The sequence below is a fragment of the Temnothorax curvispinosus genome, unplaced genomic scaffold (assembly GCF_003070985.1).
Source record: "Temnothorax curvispinosus isolate PA1 unplaced genomic scaffold, ASM307098v1 QBEX01013138.1, whole genome shotgun sequence".
In the NCBI taxonomy this organism is placed as follows: Eukaryota; Metazoa; Arthropoda; class Insecta; order Hymenoptera; family Formicidae; genus Temnothorax; species Temnothorax curvispinosus.
In genome coordinates, this window is record NW_020222918.1 from 247,926 (window position 1) to 266,462 (window position 18,537).

The 18,537-nt window shown below is 40.0% G+C and overlaps 1 protein-coding gene across 2 annotated transcripts in view; it reads left to right on the forward strand.

Moving 5' to 3' along the window:
* The window catches only part of LOC112463387 (heterogeneous nuclear ribonucleoprotein L), a 147,539-nt gene that overhangs the window by 88,296 nt on the left and 40,706 nt on the right, over positions 1-18,537 (forward strand). For both annotated transcript variants that reach the window (XM_025029794.1, XM_025029795.1), the window contains exon 6: positions 13,306-13,369. In XM_025029794.1, coding sequence (XP_024885562.1) covers positions 13,306-13,369 — 64 coding nt within the window. The remainder of the gene's footprint in view (positions 1-13,305; positions 13,370-18,537) is intronic.

The following is an 18,537-nucleotide window of genomic DNA, read 5'->3' on the forward strand; positions in this document are numbered from 1 at the left end:
AACGTGCTTTAGCGCAGAAACGTCGCGCCACAACTGCGCGAGATGCATCTTTGAAATATCTCGCTTGCGTTTAAGGGCGAGGAACTGTTCGCGCGGCGAAAAATACTATTTCATCGCGTAAGCAGGTTTGCACTTCAGCTATCTCGTCGTTCCGGGTAAGAAATACATTTCCGGGATCGCGAGGGAAAAACATTTGTGTATAATTGTGCGAAATAGTGTTAGTATTTTTAATTTTACGCCATGTACTTTAAATTTATTTAAATGCCAATTTCGAAAGTAGTAACTCGATCGAATTTTGGAGTACAAGATAGAGGGAGTGCGGAGACGATGGCGTTAAACTTTTCTACAACATTATATTCTGATGGATAAAACGCATGTGTTAAATCTAAAATAGTTTTATGTTTTTTTCACTAATACTTTGTTTCTGAAGGCAGGGCTATTAATACGAAATGAGGACTCATTTTAAAAGATACATTATATGATAAAAATGCTCGTGTAAGCGGAAGTTCTTGCAACCCCACGGGGGATTAAGAGTTATCTTTCTATTTATCTAATAAAAAAGCTCGTAAAAATTCTTTTTCTAGATTAACTAAGACTTTTTCGAACATAAAACAGACAGTTTACATATTATTGCGTAAATTTGAGACGCTACGAGTTGTATCGTTTTTTTTTTTTTATCGTTTTGCCGTAGGGATTTATCTGAACTGTCGTAAAATGTGTAGCAATCAATCATGGATAGTCTAACAAAATTATGAGAAATTCTAATTTTGAGATTAAATTTCAACAATATTTTGCAATATCATCAGTCTTTTAAGTTGAAATAGCAATTACTGCCATCGCTATTAATTTTAAACTTTTGAGAAAGTTTGTTTAACTGCCACAAAGTGAAGCCGAATCATCGTTGCATCGGCAATATCGCCAGATGCTTTAAACATCATCGCGTGCACACGCGCGCGTGGTGCTGGACGTGGCCGAAAACGTTCGCGGATCACTAAAGTTCGCTAACGACCCATAACTCTTTCGGTCCCCCTTACTCCTTCCCTGTCTCTCCTCCTTGTGCTACTCCACCCGCGCGCCCATTTATGTTTACACGAAAGAAGCGGTGGTTTTACATAGGAAGAGGAAAAAGGAAGTGCGCAATTCGTAGGATCTGAACGCGTGGGCGGCATTTGTTTGAGTTTCACCTTTGTAATTTGAATTGGAAACCACTTTGCGATTCGACAATATACTCTCTCGGGCGTAAGAGATGTCAAAATTACGTAAAGCAGGTAAAAGAAACTCCGAGTGTACCGGACGTACTACTGCATCGAAATAGGTATACATAAAATTTTATTAACTCTTTATATAACTAAATTCTGTTTATTGCCCGTACAATATTTATTGACAAATTAAATGTCGATAGATTGACATTTCTATTTTAATCTACGACACAAAGTTAATTATCTGAAGTTATGTTGGACAAAACACCCACGTGCAGCAAATGCAAATATTGGAATGTAGAAATCAGTTACATTTTATCTACTCAATATTTACTCAACTACATGACTTGTATTGGAATATGCAACAGACTAATATCGAATTCTTTTTAATTAAGCTTTATTACACTTATTTATATTTAATTAAAATTGATTATATTATTATAGGCGTAGTAAAAGTTTTTGATTTGGTTTGATTTATAATATTATTATACGAAATCAAGATTTTCTCTGAAAGTACGGTAATGAAATACGTAGCAACACACACAAAAAGTATTCAGATTACTTGATACGCGTTTCGTGCCGCGCCGCGCCGCAATTTGCCTCGCGTTAATCTCAAATAAACTCGCGCGTGCACCGTACACTTAGAATAGTTAACGCCGTGGAAAATTTCCTGGCTGCAATAGGTTAATTAAATTTTTATTTAACAATTATCACAAACGATTCGAATAAGTTATCAGTGTATCTTCATCGCGGCAATCAACGGCAGAATGCCATGAGGGCAACGTTGATATAAACCAATCATTTTGACGAGACGAGTTTTTCTAACAATTACGTCCGAGTGTGCTCGAGTTATGGCTTCGTCGTAATTGGCGCTCCGAGTCAGTCTCGAGAGGCGGAACTGATTTTATTTGCGAGCGCGACGTCGAAGCGGGCGAGCGACGAAGTCTTCGAGGGAGTTACAGGCGCGTGACCCGAAAATGTTCGGTAAATGCGCGCTCGATGAGAAGGTTCTCGCGAGCAAACGTTGGTTGCTTCGCTCTCGCGTCATGTTTCACGCTTGTTTCAGAAATAGACATTGTTCGACGACGTGCTTCGTTAGCATATTCTTACCTCCCTTACCTCCGAAGGTACTCCGGCGAGTACCCGGCCTCGGCCACGTGCGTCCACCGTCTGCGAATAGCGTCTCTTCGTCTCTTCCTTCATTAGTGAAGTCATCCAAACTTCGTGGAGAACAGATAAGATAAATTTTAAAATCAGCCACGGAAAGCTAAGAAGTTGCGGAAAAAGATTCTATGAAATTCTTATTAGAGAGAAAAATTGACTCTAAATTGGCGAATCTGACGGAAGTTTGGTCGATGCAGAAACGCTCCGCATATGTATGAGCTTATTAAGATTTGAATCGAAATTGAAATTGCGCTAAATAAGAGAAGAAGCATTATACTCTGTATGGTATTTTCAACCGTCGGTTGACAGCAGTCGGCATAAATTAGAAGAAAGAGCCAAAAGAAGAAAGATTGCAATGATAAAAACGAACAACGTATTCTCTCTCGTGATTGTTTTGAAAGAGACGTCTTTCAACTTTGTATAAATTATCGCGAGACGCCCGCCGCAACGCTGCAATGTGTCTGATCCAAACGCAAATTCGTTTATATCTCGTAAACGTCGGTAAAACGTTGGTATTACACCCGCGAGAGATGGAGTACATTTAACGTGACCGTAAATTCACGTTATAACGATACTAACGAACATCGATAGTGGTTTTAAAACTGCTCCGACGATGTTATTGCGTAAGATACAGTCAACATCTGATGACAGGTAAATTTCGGTATGCAATAAGAGAACGTTTCTCAGATAATTTGTAAAAAGAAGTATTACAAATAGATGCCAGGTCTATCTAGAGTAAATGTAGGCAGGAGTAAATTTATCGCTATTTAACCGAGATTATGCTTGAATTTGCACATTTCGTAGCGAGCGTGTGTGCGTAATAACAAAGTAAATTGACGGAAGAGCCGTTTCTTTAGCGGTTTATATTTGTTCTCCAAATTTTCTTGTTTACGGAGCCTTTCGCTCGGCTCTCGGTGATTCTGGCACCATCTCAACATCGTGATTAATGCAGTGCGGCCGTAGCTATCAGCTGTGACAGTTAACCGCAGATCGGAGCTTTGGAATGCCGCTCTACATGCACGGCGCAACGAACGCGATGCATTGACGTTTTCGAGTTAACGTTTGTAATTAGATAGTTACGAGCAGTGGTTTATTTAGAAGTTAGTCTGGTCATTGAAATTCCAATATATATCCGTTCGATGCAACGCACTGAATGTTATATTCGAGTTTGCAATTTTATTGGGTAATAAACACAGCATTTAAAATTTTGGAATAGATTTTCTAATTTCTATTAACCACAAGACGAAAATTATTAATTGAAAATCAAGATTAATTTTATATTGAAACGTCAATATGATTTTACGGAAATATTGATAAAGTAATATTACGTGTAAATATTATAAATTCTTTACTTGATATATTATGATTTTTTAATAAATTTAAAATATTTTTAATAATTTTGATTCTGTATCATATATCGCGTTGATTATTTCTCGTTTTTATTAATTAATGGTAAACAATTCCACATTTACTGATTTGATTGAATTTTATTAAAACTTTTTAATTTAGCTTGTAGTATACGTAGCTGAAATTGTTGGATCCCAAAATACCATATTTTATCGCGATTCTTTTTACTCGAAATTTCCGGAATTCTTCGAATTATATAGAACGTGGGCGAGAATTTCGCCGTTTCCAATGAAGTTCTAGCGATGGTGCGACTGGCAATTACCGAACATTGTTGCGAAATTTTCCGATGTCCCATAAATGGAGATTGTAACGAAGACATCGCTCTTTGTGTATACCCGCGGTAAATGTTTAAGCATTTACATATCGCATTATTCGCAGACCGCATTACTCGCATCCCACGCGCGTACGTTCTTATAAATAAATGTATATGAATATTTACATGCAGATATACCGCATGTAGTATAGCCCCGTGCAAATGTACGTGTATACCTTGTGTGTGAACGTTTAGATTAAGTTTAAAATATGCAGGCGAAAGAAATTCCATGCAAAATAAACCCACGCACAAAACGAGCGAGTGGATTTAATGAAGCGACAGTATAACAGTTTAACTTTTTCTATTTGTTTCGGGAGAAATAGTAATGTTTTATGTGGGTGTCAATTTTATTTTGTTAAATTAATTTTAAAAATTGTTTTGGGAAATTCTTTTCATTCCTTTCCTATCAATAGCTCTGCATCTTCAGTTTCCCTCGCATTTATTTAATTACGACACAATGCAGTACAATATTCGATAGTATTCCGTTAATTAGGACAAGATAAAATAGAATAAGGTTTGTAGAATGAGTTAACTATTGTGATATAATGCAGACCGTATTACATCAATCATTAATTGGAACACCCATTTTACGATGCTCTACATGCATATCAATTTCCTCGGAACATCATGGCTGAATGCAATACGCTGTCTCAAGGCTCCGTCATTTTCCCTGATATGCAAATTTAAGAGTTTGCTAATTACCGACCGTACCGCATTCCATTTCGCCGGTCCATTATGACAAGCGACGGACAGCACGCAATATAGACGGAACGTATTACGTATAGCAACGTCGCCGCGGGGGATGGCTAGAAATTGTAGTAATTAATACGGCTGCCGTTAATTCGCAACCGGTTATAACCGAAATAACGCGGCCCACGCACCGTTCACGACGGTATCTATCGCTTTTGGCAATAAATCACATTTGCAGCTTTGATGCAGGCGGACGTCAATGCGAGATGAGAATTTAATACAACTGATTATCATTTCTCCATAAAACATGTATTGTAATCCGCGCCGGATATCCCCGGAACCTTTCATCAAAAGTTACGTGGGAGTTGAGCTTATATAGTTTCAAAACACATATATATGGAGCAGTCTAAATATCTCATTTTGATTCACTCTCTTTATCCAGCGCCAGCGTGAATACCGATTTCCAATAGATATGCCCAATATTGGAACGAAAGATCGCGAGTGATATTAATATTCGATCGAGATTGTAGCTGCATCGAAATTTGCGCCGCTGCTACTCTATATGTGCATCGATAGGAAATAAGATTTTTCGCATGCGAACGCGAAAATTTGGCACGCCTTGTGAAAAGATTTTTCATCTTAAATCCACACGTTCGGAGTTATTTTGATCGCGATATTAATAAAATATAAAAATAATGTAGTTAAGTATATATGTAGATATAAATATGCGTACAATTATTTTATCTGTGCGGTTATGCCTGAATATACAGCTCGTCTTTATTCGCACATACAGTTGTTTCCGTTTCATCGGTTTCATTCATTGTGCACGATAAGGACGATATGACGATTTTGACAGCGACGATGGACGCGTTGAAATAAATCTGGCCGCGATTTCGACAGATTTCGGGATTCGCGCGCGTTTCTACGTGGGCGACTTAATTTTCGCGGATACACGCGTGCCGTTGAATCACGGTTGACGTGAGTCATCCCCCTGCATTGCTCAAAAGTGCATTGGCGAGCGTTGGCTGATGCGAAAATTGGCCGCGGGCGTGACAAATTCGACAGGACTGACAACGCGGCCGGGTGATTTCCGAGAGTTGGCGCGGGAGAGTGCGTCTTAAAATTGCGAAAATAATTTCCGCGTCGTTTACGGGAACGCGCGTCTCATTCTTGCCGACGAAATGAAGCAAGAATACGATATTATACCTCAAACTGCGAGAAAATGAACGTTAACCAGGCAGTAAATCTTAGCAATAAATAGCGAAATTTTCCCTAATATAAAATCGCTCGTTCTTTAATAGAAATTTCGATGGCTTTCGGGTCATAAACCGTCGAAAATGAATGACTTTTCACGAGTTTATAGCTTCAGGGACATAGACGACAGAGTTTTATTTTTTATTTAACTTTAAGGTGTGCTTTAACAGGCAGTTTGCAGTTTGAGAGTCAATTTGAGAGATCCGCAAGGGCCGAATACTAAAATAGTAAAGTATAAGTAAGTTAGGCATGATGTACGCGTGTGCTGGCGTCACAGGTACTTGAGGCGCGAATAAGCGGGTATAAATTCCTTTTTCGCGTGTCCCGCTGGACTTTTGGTGCTGACAACCGAAATTAGACGTTAAATCGCACGCTACGAGAAATATGTGACGCGTGCCATATTTACGACTCCGAATCAGAAATAGTCTAAATAGAGTTCGAGGCAGCAGCCCTGTGTACATGTGACAATTACGAGAGGCTGCGTTGTAATTACTATTTGAATCAATTGCGCGTTTAAGATCTGTGGCGATTATATATATGTCGTTGTGCCAGACCGAGGGCAATATTTTACTTCAATGTATACCTATAAAAAGCAGGTACGCCAAAATTTGTTGATACAGGGTAAAGATTATTCTCAACGTTGAAAGCCTTTTTTACTTTCAGATATTTTTTATACATTTGGGATATTTTATAGTTTGTACGATAAATGAATTTGTATTTGTGCTGATCATAGACCTCGATTTATGAGTATTCTTTTGCCGCGAACAAACCTTCAACATCGATGACGTTGCACCGATATAAAGAAAAAAGAAAAAGCGCTCGTCGCGGAAAAGTTTGCGGAACAAAAGGGGCAGCTCGTATGTTTCCAATCGCTTTCTCTTTCTTTCCCTCTCTTTTTCTCTTTCCTCTTTTTTTTCCTGGCTTTTTCCATCGAAGCGACTCACAGGGGAGAGATAAAAGCACATCGCTACGCGGTATCAGAGGCGAATTTTATATATCGCCGCTCGTCAAGCCTGCCAAACTGTCGAGACTCGAGTGATGGACACTCTTAGACGTTTTATCGCATGCAAACACGCGCTGCCGCTATCGTAAGTGTGCTCGTGGTTAATAAATAATATTGTCTATCAGGACGATGTTTATGGAACTGTGATCGTTCACTTACTTTATGTAACTTTTCTTTATCGCTATTGTTATTTGTTTCAGATTTCTCGTAATCTTTTATTTAACGCATAATACTTTTATATCAAGTTTGTTTTCTGCTAAACTGATATTCAAGAACTACAACGTGATTCTCTTTATTACACGCAGAGCTCAAGAACGTGAACACTGTGAACGATCACGTTAACAAAATATACAAAGGCGAGGCTAAGAAAAAGAAGTTAATATCATTGCGGAGTGTTTAATTCGCGGCGTTAATTATTTCTCCCGCTGCGTCGTTGAACGCATTTTTCAGGAAAACGCAAAAAAGAGATAAAAGCAAGATCGTAAAGGACTGAAAAAAGCTATCGGAGTTTTATGACGACGGCTACCAACGAACGGCCAACGAAATCCCCACTCGTTCATTCGGCTCTCAACTCGCGCGCGTTCGTTTTATGTTCTTCGGCGCGCGGCTGCGAAAACTCGGGGGCAGATTACGCTTGCGAGTCTTCGCGAAGCGGCTTACTTGGCGCGCGGTATCATCTTCCTTTATTCGACGGAATCACGAATCCCCCCCCCGGCATCCTCATTTCCGCACGTGCAAAATGGTCATCACGTTCCACGCTGCTTACGGTTGAAATAAAAAAGGGAAATGCGCACCCATGGCAATTCACGACGTATATACGTTTCGCGCGTATGAGATTCGATATAGCAGCGGTTGAACAATTTAAAATATTCCGTCCTGAGAAAACACGAGAGAGTGACGATACTCGACGTAAGGATTTTATTAAACTAGCCAATGTACGTAAAATATCAAATGATACGAATCAAAATGTTATTTCTTTTTTTATGTTATGTATTGTTTTTTGTGAATGTAATGTGTTTCCGGTGCAAGATGTTTCCAAAATACATTACTGTATACATTTTTTCTCTATTACATTACGAGTGTTTCCAAAGAGAAAAGAATATACAAAATTATTTTCAATCGCGGATATTTTATATTCAATCGCGATGGAAAATTGGGCGATTATATGATTTTTGAAATTGTTTTCACACGAAGGTTTTAAACATTTTTCTTGAGAGAATTTTTCATTCTCACCTTTTTTGCCGGGTATTTTTTGGGGAGGAAGTCTTTTAGCGAAGATTTGAAAGCGGGTCAAAAAAGAGCGGTTATAATATACGGTATACAACGGGAACGGGAATGGAGGCATCGGAGCGATCCGTTTTTGCTCTCGCCGACGATCATAAATCAGTAACGCGCCGTCTGATTCGCGGATCAATAAGAGTTCAGTTGGCTCGTTACGAGAACGACGTTCAGCGCGAAACAATGGTCCATGCTTTTCGCGTTTTCCGTTCCGCGGTATGAATCCAGCCAATGGTGCCGTTCCATAGATTGCAGCGGAGAAAATCGGCCCGATTTTTGGATGTGTTATTCAAGGGATCGCAGATGAAAAGAAGTTTTATGTGAGAAAGGCGTTTCAATTCCGGAAAAGGCCTTCGCTATTCAGCAGCTATCGCTACTCAAGCGTTTGGAAAAAATTCTAGACGCGATACTTGCAATTTTATCGTGACAGTCGTGAAAGCTCTGCGAGACTACTTTGCTTTCCTTTTAAACTGGAATAAAATTTTAATACAGTTTATTTTTATTTTTATTTTTTTTTATTTTTTGTTAGCTTACACAATCTCTTTTTTGCGTAATCTCGTGATGTTCAGCGTTATGTTATTTTCATTATATTCCAGAGCATTTACAGAATAAAAATTTTAAATCCTTGAAATGGTATATCTCGCAGGTTTATAAAGGAAATTATAGGTATATAGATTATCCGGGACTTTTTTTCATAGTAGACATTTGAAAAACGATCACGCTGCAACTTTTTTTAATGCAGTCTTTAAATCTTTCAAAAATTATAACTTGGGAAAAAAACGGTGAAATTCGCTTAAATTCAAGCGTATAATAAAGTGCACGCTCATAGTTTGCGAAATATTTGCGCTCCGATATGCTGTGTCGACAAGGTATTGATTAAGTAAACTATCATTGAGATTAAGATCGACAGAAACCCTGTAGAATATCCTATATAGGCCAGCTAAATAACTCACTACACGACAATCTGTATAGACCCGCGAAGCGATATTCTACGTGAATTGGAAAAGCTTTTTCGCGTTGCCGCAATCTAGAAACCAATTGCGGGTTTACATTTCTTCGAGTTCGAGTGCTGTTCTTAGGATTGGCTGAAACTTTTACGAGGCCAAGTAGAATTTGTTAGCCGGGCTTCTCGAGTAAATAATTCCAAATAAAAATACAATCGCATTACATATTTCTTTACGTTTCTTTTGGTACATTCTTGCGTTAGTGTTATCGTTACACGCCGCTATTATTATTTTCGTTATGATATAAATCGTATAAAAAAAACTGGCATAATTGTTTGTCGTGGCGCGTCGTGAAGCATCGATTCTAATTCTAAATCGGTTCTGACTGCACTATAATGCACTCGCGCACTGAATCCGCCCACAGTTCTCAATGCTTAACTCAACGTCCCAAATCCAATAAGAAGAGGCTCGTCCGTCGTCAGACGAAATGAGGTGCTCCGACGAGGCGAATATCTCTCCTTCTCTCTCTCTCTCTCTCTCTCTCTCTCTCTCTCCCGCCGGCGAAATTAGCGTTTTCGAGTCACTTGAATTATTCAACTGCGCTACTACATAGCGCCGCCTTATCTTCCGGCTTTAATAATTTTCCCGGTCGTGCTGCAATTGCGGCACGCAGAAAGTCTGCCCCATTTGCTACTGCATATCCGCCAGAGAAGAGTTCGGTTCCTCTTCTGAATTATAAATGCCGCGGATGAGAGAAAACGCAAGGGCTGTGCGTTAGATCTGAGTGTGGCCAAAAGAGGAGAAAAAAAATTACCCTGGAATTTCCTTCGAGAACATTTTCTAGAGATATTTATTAATGGCATAAATTTATACGTAATGTACACGCAATATAAAGTACATAGACATACTAAATTGACGGTGATTATTCCTAAAAAGAAATTCCAGAATGATTTTGCATACATTTTTTTTACAGAAGTTAACGTTTTCTTCAGACAATTTCTTGCAGTTACTTGCAAGTGACGTAATGAGAGAGAGAGAGAGAGAGAGAGAGAGAGAGAGAGAGAGAGAGATACGAAGTTACTTTCTACGTGGATTAATGCCGGGGCGGCTAACACCGAGGCGAAGTAAACGGCATTACCTCACCTCGGCGTAATAAAGAGGAACTAATTTCCCTCTTCCGGGCGCGCGGGAGGATACAGGTCAGCCTTCTGCATTGCATGCGCACCGGGGGAAAATGATTAAGCCCGAAATATAAGGGTGGTAGCAGCTACATCAGGGTTGTATCCTGTTGAATAATTCTCACGGCGACTTCAAAGCGACTTCAACACCGTAGGTTAGCAATCTAAGCTTGTGAAAATTTCAACGTGGCATGAAGAGGGCTTTGAGAATACCTTCTTGCGCACGCAAACCTTCGAATATCCTCATACCTACAAAATAGTTTCTTCCTCGAACTTAAGCGGTGTGTTCCCCTCTTTCGCCCTCCCTTCCTTTCCGGAAGAATCCCCAATTAATATTAATGATACGACAATAGCGGCACGTGCAGTGTTTATATGAAAAATCATTGGTCCTCCAGAAAGAAATTCGCCGCGTACTATATGCGTCTACTCTGTGTGGAGCGCACGTGTAACTGTAACTCCCTGTAAATTGCAGCAAGATTGCCCAGAAATTACACGTGCAATGAGCCGATCGATTGCACGGAAATAGAACCTGCTATATAATACGAGAAATAAGGATATCTGCGGCATACAATGAAATATATATTGAAAGTGTTCCCTCTCTTTATGCTAGAGAAATATTTTATAGAATAATATATCTAAGAAAATGAGGACAGAGAGGAGAGGAAAGATCAACTCTAAATAAAATTATATATTTAACCGTACTGGTACTGAAATAATATAATTTTTAGGATTTTATGTCATAAATTGTTGTTATTAAAAATGTAAAAATACGCGCAAGAATTATTTTCAATTATGGAGAGAGAATCAGTATATCGGTAGGTTTAATATTCGAGGAAGAACCTCTCTGATGACTGAAAGTTCACGGAAGAAAAATATTTCGTGAAATTTAAAAATATCCGGGTAATTTAGTCGGTGACGTTGGAAAAAGAGCGATTTTCGCCGAGGTCTTGCTCTCGCAGCTTCCATCTCTCTCTCGATTTCTCTTAATAAAAACATGACAAAAATGGAGTAGTTACACTAACATGTCTCTCAAGACAACGGGCCCGGCTATTGTTAGCGCGTATTACGCGCGATGAATATGTGCGTTCGCATACTTAGCTCACTTAAACGTGATTAACTCGAACAGAATTGCGCATCATTCCTTCCAATGCAATTGCACGAAGACGACGTCGTTTGGTTTTCTCTCCTTGATCTTTTACGGTGTGAATTCTCGTGACAAAGGTCTAGCTTCTCGGCAAGCGAGCAAACTTTCGCGACCGCGTTTGACAATCTCTTCTGTTCTCTCGGTTTTCTGCCCTATGGCGCTGATTCTTCTGACTGTCCTAAATTTTAAAAAGAGTTAGAGGAAAGAGAGCTTAAAATTGTTTTAAAATATTGAACCAGACTCGATTAAATTACATTTAGTACTTTTGCAAGGAAAAGGTGATACCTAAATAAAATCGAGGTGACGATTTTCTTGTCTTTTAGAGCAATTTTTATTTTAATTTCCTAACTAAAAAAGTATTTATTAGGGCAATTTGTTTCCATTAAAATTAACCTCGTTGTATCGTACTTTCAATCTTGCATCAAATTAAGTGCGCTTGGAAGTTATTTCTCATTCTATTTGTTCTGCGCATTTTATCTAAAATTCAGGATATCCGCGGGAAAAATTGATGAACCGCAGATGCGGCTAGAAATAAGAAAACAAATTTACTGAGCGAGCGCGGAGGGACAAAGATATATTTCCGTGACGTGACCTATAAAGCCTTCTTCGAGGTAACGCTCCAAAGTTATCATTCGAAGTCACCGTGTAACTTTATATGGCGGTTATAATGGCAAGAAATGTAATTGTAAAAGCTTGTGTCCCGAGTGCGCGGCGGAGTCCCAAGTTCGCCGCGCCTGCCTGGAATGCGACGACTTATTGCGGGCAGGCGTTAACTTTTTCCGCTCGGCGCGGTTGGTAAACGCGGCTAAGCTGGATCGCTGTGTATCTCCCCTGTCTACGCCGGTTTACTTTCCCTGCCGGGTTTTACTCGCGGAATTATTATCACGGTAGACGACGGCGAGATCTACCGTGACGGTAATTCAGCCTGAAGCGTGACGTTTTTACGACCGTGGAAAGCGCTCCAGAAGCGCTCTGCGTATAGTCGTGCGTATATATGCATATACCGGTATTACGATATACTCGAACGTATTGCGAATTCTTTTAACGAGAGAGCGAGGCGATCCCGACAAAACGATCGATCATTTACGCTTGTGTAGTTTCGGGGAATTTCACGGAGGCTCTGCGGAGAGAGAGAGAGAGAGAGAGAGAGAGAGAGAGAGAGAGAGAGAGAGCTGCTCTATTTAACACCTAGGGATTCGCGTCGCTTAAGCTAATCGAATTATAGTCTTGCATGCCCGGGAGATTCGCTGAAGTATTCATTAGGCAACTGAGAACAAGCGCGGATTATTCGTTGCTGTAATCGAAGGGGATGTGATACGCGCTACACAGTATACCTTCGAAAATTGCGATATTGAGTTATGGATAACTTGCTATTCCTCATTCAATGGAAACTCGATATGAAACTTTCAATAACAACATTGTACGGCTGCGTATGCAGTTTTTTCCAACAGGACATTGTTTGCAAACAAAATTTTCGTGGACTATAATTGCTGTGACCGAAAATTCCGAAAAGAAATACTATACCTTCATGTAACAAAATCGAGTTAGTATTGTTAGTAACTGCATTTAATTTATTTTTTCATTTCTATCTTCTTTTTTTTACGATCGCGGGTTTCCAATCGAGGTACATTTTTTCCGATGTACGAAACAAAAAAAAAAAACAATTTACGCGTTGATTTCTTGTGATATTCGAAACCGTATTTATATATCGTTGTCTGTTATCTTTTTCAGCCAACAAAGCTCAACGTCTACAAGAACGATGCCGAGAGCTGGGACTACACAACGCCCACGCTGGGTGAGTCTGCCTCTCTTTCATCTCCCTCAGTTCTTTTTTTTTTTTTATTTCTTTCTATTCGGTGTTATGTACGTGTAACTTCATAACATACACCACTCCCTGCGCGTCCCTCGGACATGCGTTTCAGCAATGGACAGCATGAAAGTGCAGAATCGGACAAGCCCGCTCTTTTTCGAACGTCGCTAAGATATTTGTTGATATCATTCAACACGTTTCTCTAAATAAGTCAACGAATACTTTCAAATTTTAATTACATATCGTTAACATATTTAAAAATATAATTTTGAAATTTTAATTCTAGTGCGTTGCAACATATTTTTTAATTGTAGAAGTGACATATATTTCATAGTTAATTAATTTTTGATAAAAATGTTCACGTGAACAAAATTTATTTAGAGGCTGTCAAATTTCTGAGAGCAAGCGACAAACTGCGTTTATTGAATGTTAAAATTTATTCGTTAAAAGAGATGGACTTGCTCGATTTTCGTACCCAAATCGTCAATTGGATCGCATTCTACAGAGAGAAGCCAATGATGTTCAGCTGACTTTTTCCTGCAGAATCCGATTCAATTAGCGACGTCCATTACGTACGTGCGAAACGCACGGAGGATCGTTCCCGACGTCGAAGGTGTTGCGATTTCTCCCCTTTTTTAAGTTCATCATTTGTGCCGCTTCTGTACCTCGTTGCTCACGATGGGTAAAGCTTAATTGGATTCAAACGGTATTCAGACGCAAAAAGGTTTCGCCGACACCCGGCCTTATTGCTCGCAAGCTTCGAAGAAAATATTTTTTCTCAAATATTTTATTTTTCTATTTAAAGAGAATATTAAGAATGTGAAATAGTCTGCATTTCTGGCCGACTGTAGACATCTTTTTTCTCTTTTTGTAAATTTTAAATCTTTTGTAAATGTTAAATGTTGAATAGCTTTCTGTACGTTAAGCTTTTACCACGTGAAAAAGCGATGGCGAAAAATAGCTCGTGCGAAGGAAAGCTTACGATCGAAAATCCGTCGAAATCCGACGATTTTCGAAATGAGAGGCGGATACCGAAACCGCGCGACAATGCGATGGGAACGATCCTCGAGCTTGAAAATCGCTCGACCGTCATACGCATGAATTCGTCGCGGACATTCACTCACCACAGAATCCGAATAGATCTATTATTCACTCTGGAATACGAGACGACGAGAGAGCGTAGGAAATATGGAAGTGCGTGATAATTTGGACCACCCGATGAAAATATCCCGAAGCGGCAAATTACGCAAATGCATCGTAATGAGACTATATTCAAAATACATCGCGTATATATACAAGGGTATTAAGTGAATTTTTGACGCGGCAAAAGCAGGGTCGCGACGCACCATCGCGAACATCAACCCGGCTGGCAACACATTCCACGAATTGCGACTCCGCACGCGGACTTCGTCATACATTACGCTGAATGAAACACGTATTTGTAGCGAAATAATTATATCTTTGATACCCAGCGCTCTTCGCGAGTAACGTGATATTTCAGCTCATTTCGTTGCCTGTATTACATTCTCGCGACGTTATCCATAAGTCTAATCCTATATATCCCACCATCCCGATGACACACACGGCCTCACGAAAAAAGTATGCGGAACAAAAGGCGAAACGGAGTTGGGGACTCATGCTCACGAATTATTCTTGCGAATCACGATTCACTAACCAACGATTAAATCGCTCGGCCGAGGGCGTGAATGCGCGAGAGTAGCGCGCGGCTTTCGCGTTGCAAAAGAATGGCCGTTTAGCGACTCAACGGTGCCGCTTGGTCGTGACGCGTAAATTATTTCTAGTTATCTTGCGACATTAATTACCGCGTTTCTTTCCACCGCGGTTAATGAAGATTACCAACGCCCCACGTGTGGCGCTCGGCGTTTCTCGCTTCGCATTAGCGCCGTTTTCGAGATAATCGCCCTTCGCGTCCGGGGTTGCTGCGGTTTCGTCGCGCGAATTGGAGCGTCAAATAGCAATTACGCGAAGACAATATAGCAACGCGAGTTCATTTCCGCGAGTAAGACGCCGGTGAAATAAAAAGTCCGTCGCTGAAATTGATCCGTAACTAAGAGGAAACAAGATTAGTAGAGAAAAGGGCTTTCCGGTATTGTAGTAATATATAATTCATAGTAATTATATATACAATTAATCCATCAATTATGCTTAAACAGACACGCGAAGAATTTGAATCTCTCTTTGTCGTAATAAATTATTAAGGTAGCATTTAGATAATCATTAATTTTATATGTTCTTAATGAATACAAAAATTAATTTTTTATTTATTGATTTTTCTAACGAAATTAAGTTTTATAATGAAAGAAATTACGTTTGAAACTTTGCATCCATTCAATTCAAATGCCTGCTTTAATAAAGAATATCTTTATCATTATATTTTTAATATTTGAAAGACAAAAAGATTTAAGTCACGCTGCGATATCGTTTACCAACTTGCGCATTTTAAATTTCGGCGCTGAGATCGCGAACTAATGTAATCAACTTAAAGTTGCGCTAATACTCTGAAGGCCTGAAACATGAAGGGAGTTATATTCGGGTATGGCAAGTTCGACAGTTAGCTAACGCGTGAACGCGCGTAGGACTTCCGTATTACTGCGAGCAGCAATTAACGGGAAGCAATTGCCGGAATATCGCGTGCCAGGTACAAACCTTACAAACGGGATTTCAGTCGAAACGACAAGCGAGCAGGGCACTCGAGGAATTCGTCCCAATTACGACACGGCCTGACGTTCCGTCACCAACAGATGCCATCGACGGCGTACCCTTTCGACTGCACGAAATCCCCGAGCCCTTAGAGAGATGGATTTCCGCGCTAATTGGCGCCGTTTTCAGACACAACAAACAGAACTCGCTAAGAGCTTGGTCCTACAAGTATCTTCATAATATTGACCACGCCCATCACGGTCGTTCTCGCTCATGGGATTAATCTTTCGGGTTGTCGTTTCCATTTAGAACTTATGAAACTGAATTTGGAATGAACCGCGAGTGAATCTAGAATAGTTGTTTGAAAGATCGTATATTGGAGAAGTTGTTAAGTAATGTTAGCGCTAATTTGTATGTATTCTACTTGCAAGCAAATATCAATTTTTAGAGATTTAATGGCACAAAGTTCCATTTTAAATTTAATGACCAAAATTTGAATTGTGTTTGCGCGTTTAACGTTAGGTGAAATTGTTTGCACAATATATACGCTCCCCTTAACTCGTTATGATGCAACATTAATTAAATTTCACTTTTTTGAATATCATCTATAAAAAGGTTATATATTGTTTTATGTTGCATTATCGACGTGCTTCATATCGTTTTCGCAATTAAGTTCTAAAAATGGATAAAATTCAGATCAAGGGGCTCGTCAAAAGCACTTTCAATATATCCATCCGAACGACAAAATAAGACAATTATAAGAAACTGGAACTATTTATAGATCGTATCAATTGCTGGATAGAGAACTGTCTTGTTTATCATTGAAAGGAACTCGATTGCGAAATCCCCTTCGGGATCCGCGTCGACAAACCCGTCTGCCGAACTAATTGCATCGGAGATGGGTCAGGTCGATTGCTGTACTTCTAACCTTTCCAGCCTCGCATCCGCATCTCGCGGATGAAAGTTTCATTAGGTCTAGAGGCGATATCGCGCGGTTACAACCGCAACCTGCATTTCCGCGAAGGAGAAGCGGCCGCGTCGTCGTTTTTGCACGTTCGAGATGGTTGCCATCGTGTGCATCGATCCAAATGCCGCCGGCAGCCGAGCCTTTTACCGTGAAAGTGGCGTAAATCAAATTCTGATCGCGTAATCAGCTTAAACACCGGATATCAATATGAAGCCATTTATTTACGTATTTTAAAATGAGCAATAGATGACTTAGGTGTTCGGAACTTGAACTTTAGCTTCGAAATCAATGATCTAGCAAGCATCTAAGTGGGTGAAAGAGTCATGCCACATTCTCACTGACATAGTGTAATCGTTGCTAATTAAACCGCTAGTTTCCAATAAAACGAACAATGGAGCAACCAGCAACCCGAAATAAACTGGCTTGCCTTAACTTTGTATTTTAATCAACCGGTACGTGAGAGCAGCATTGTATAATTGTACAATGGTGCGCCTCCATCTTCGCCATTCTCCGGGCGATTAAGATTTGCGATTAATCTGCGCTGCCTATGTCGTCCGGTTACATTATACTCACAGAAATAGTGTTTAGCCGGACGCGATCAATTCCCCCCCGATCGCGTTACTCCTAATTTTCTGTCACCGACGATCCGGTATTCCGATTTGGCAACGGTAACGACGACGACGACGACCCTCGGCGGGCTCCGTCATTGGCTCCGACGTTCGTTTCTCCGTTCTCCGTGTGTATAAATGTCGCGCACAAAGGATGTTGTCGTCGATGTCGGCGAACAAAGCCAAGTTTGTTTCGAGAAAGTGGTCTGGTCGATGGGATTTTATTACATCGCGCGTACGAGGTACCTATCCGGGGCAACACGACCAAATAAACGGGTAACATTGTCACGAGCAATAGTAAGACCCCATTCGCTTTTGTCGCGCGAATTGAAATTTCTACGTTTAACGGAGAAATGGGGAGCGAAACAAAAGCGGGAATCCTGATGAGCGCAAGCAAGTCTAATAGATTTGTTTTAATGGACACGCATACTTGTTTTTCAAAATCTTCTCTCGCTCGTTGAATAAACCTTATATCTTTTAACTTGAACCTCTGGGACCGACAGATCCGCGAGAGAGTCACGTATTGATCCTCTCTTTTGTCAGAAAGTTACAAGTACACGCAAATGAAGGTATATATGTCACTCGCTGAGAAGCATCTGCGCTTGACGGAAAACGTCTTGCTTTGTCATCCTAATGCATTCATTCATAAGAAATTCGCGAACTTTTTAATGCATCTCGTTTACTGTATCTATAAAGTGGTCCGTGTTTCTGTTTTTCGTGCGACTTTCTTCGCGAACGGAAGTTCTTTACTTTACTCATATATATAGTTGTCGAAGAGAAGAAAAATTGAATTAATATTCTCGACATTTTCGTGATTGAATCCTTCTTATCGCTACGTAGCGCAATTAAGAATACCTGTATAGAAATTTCTTTCAAAATGCGTCAGTTGTAATTTAAACACGTGCCTGATCGATTCG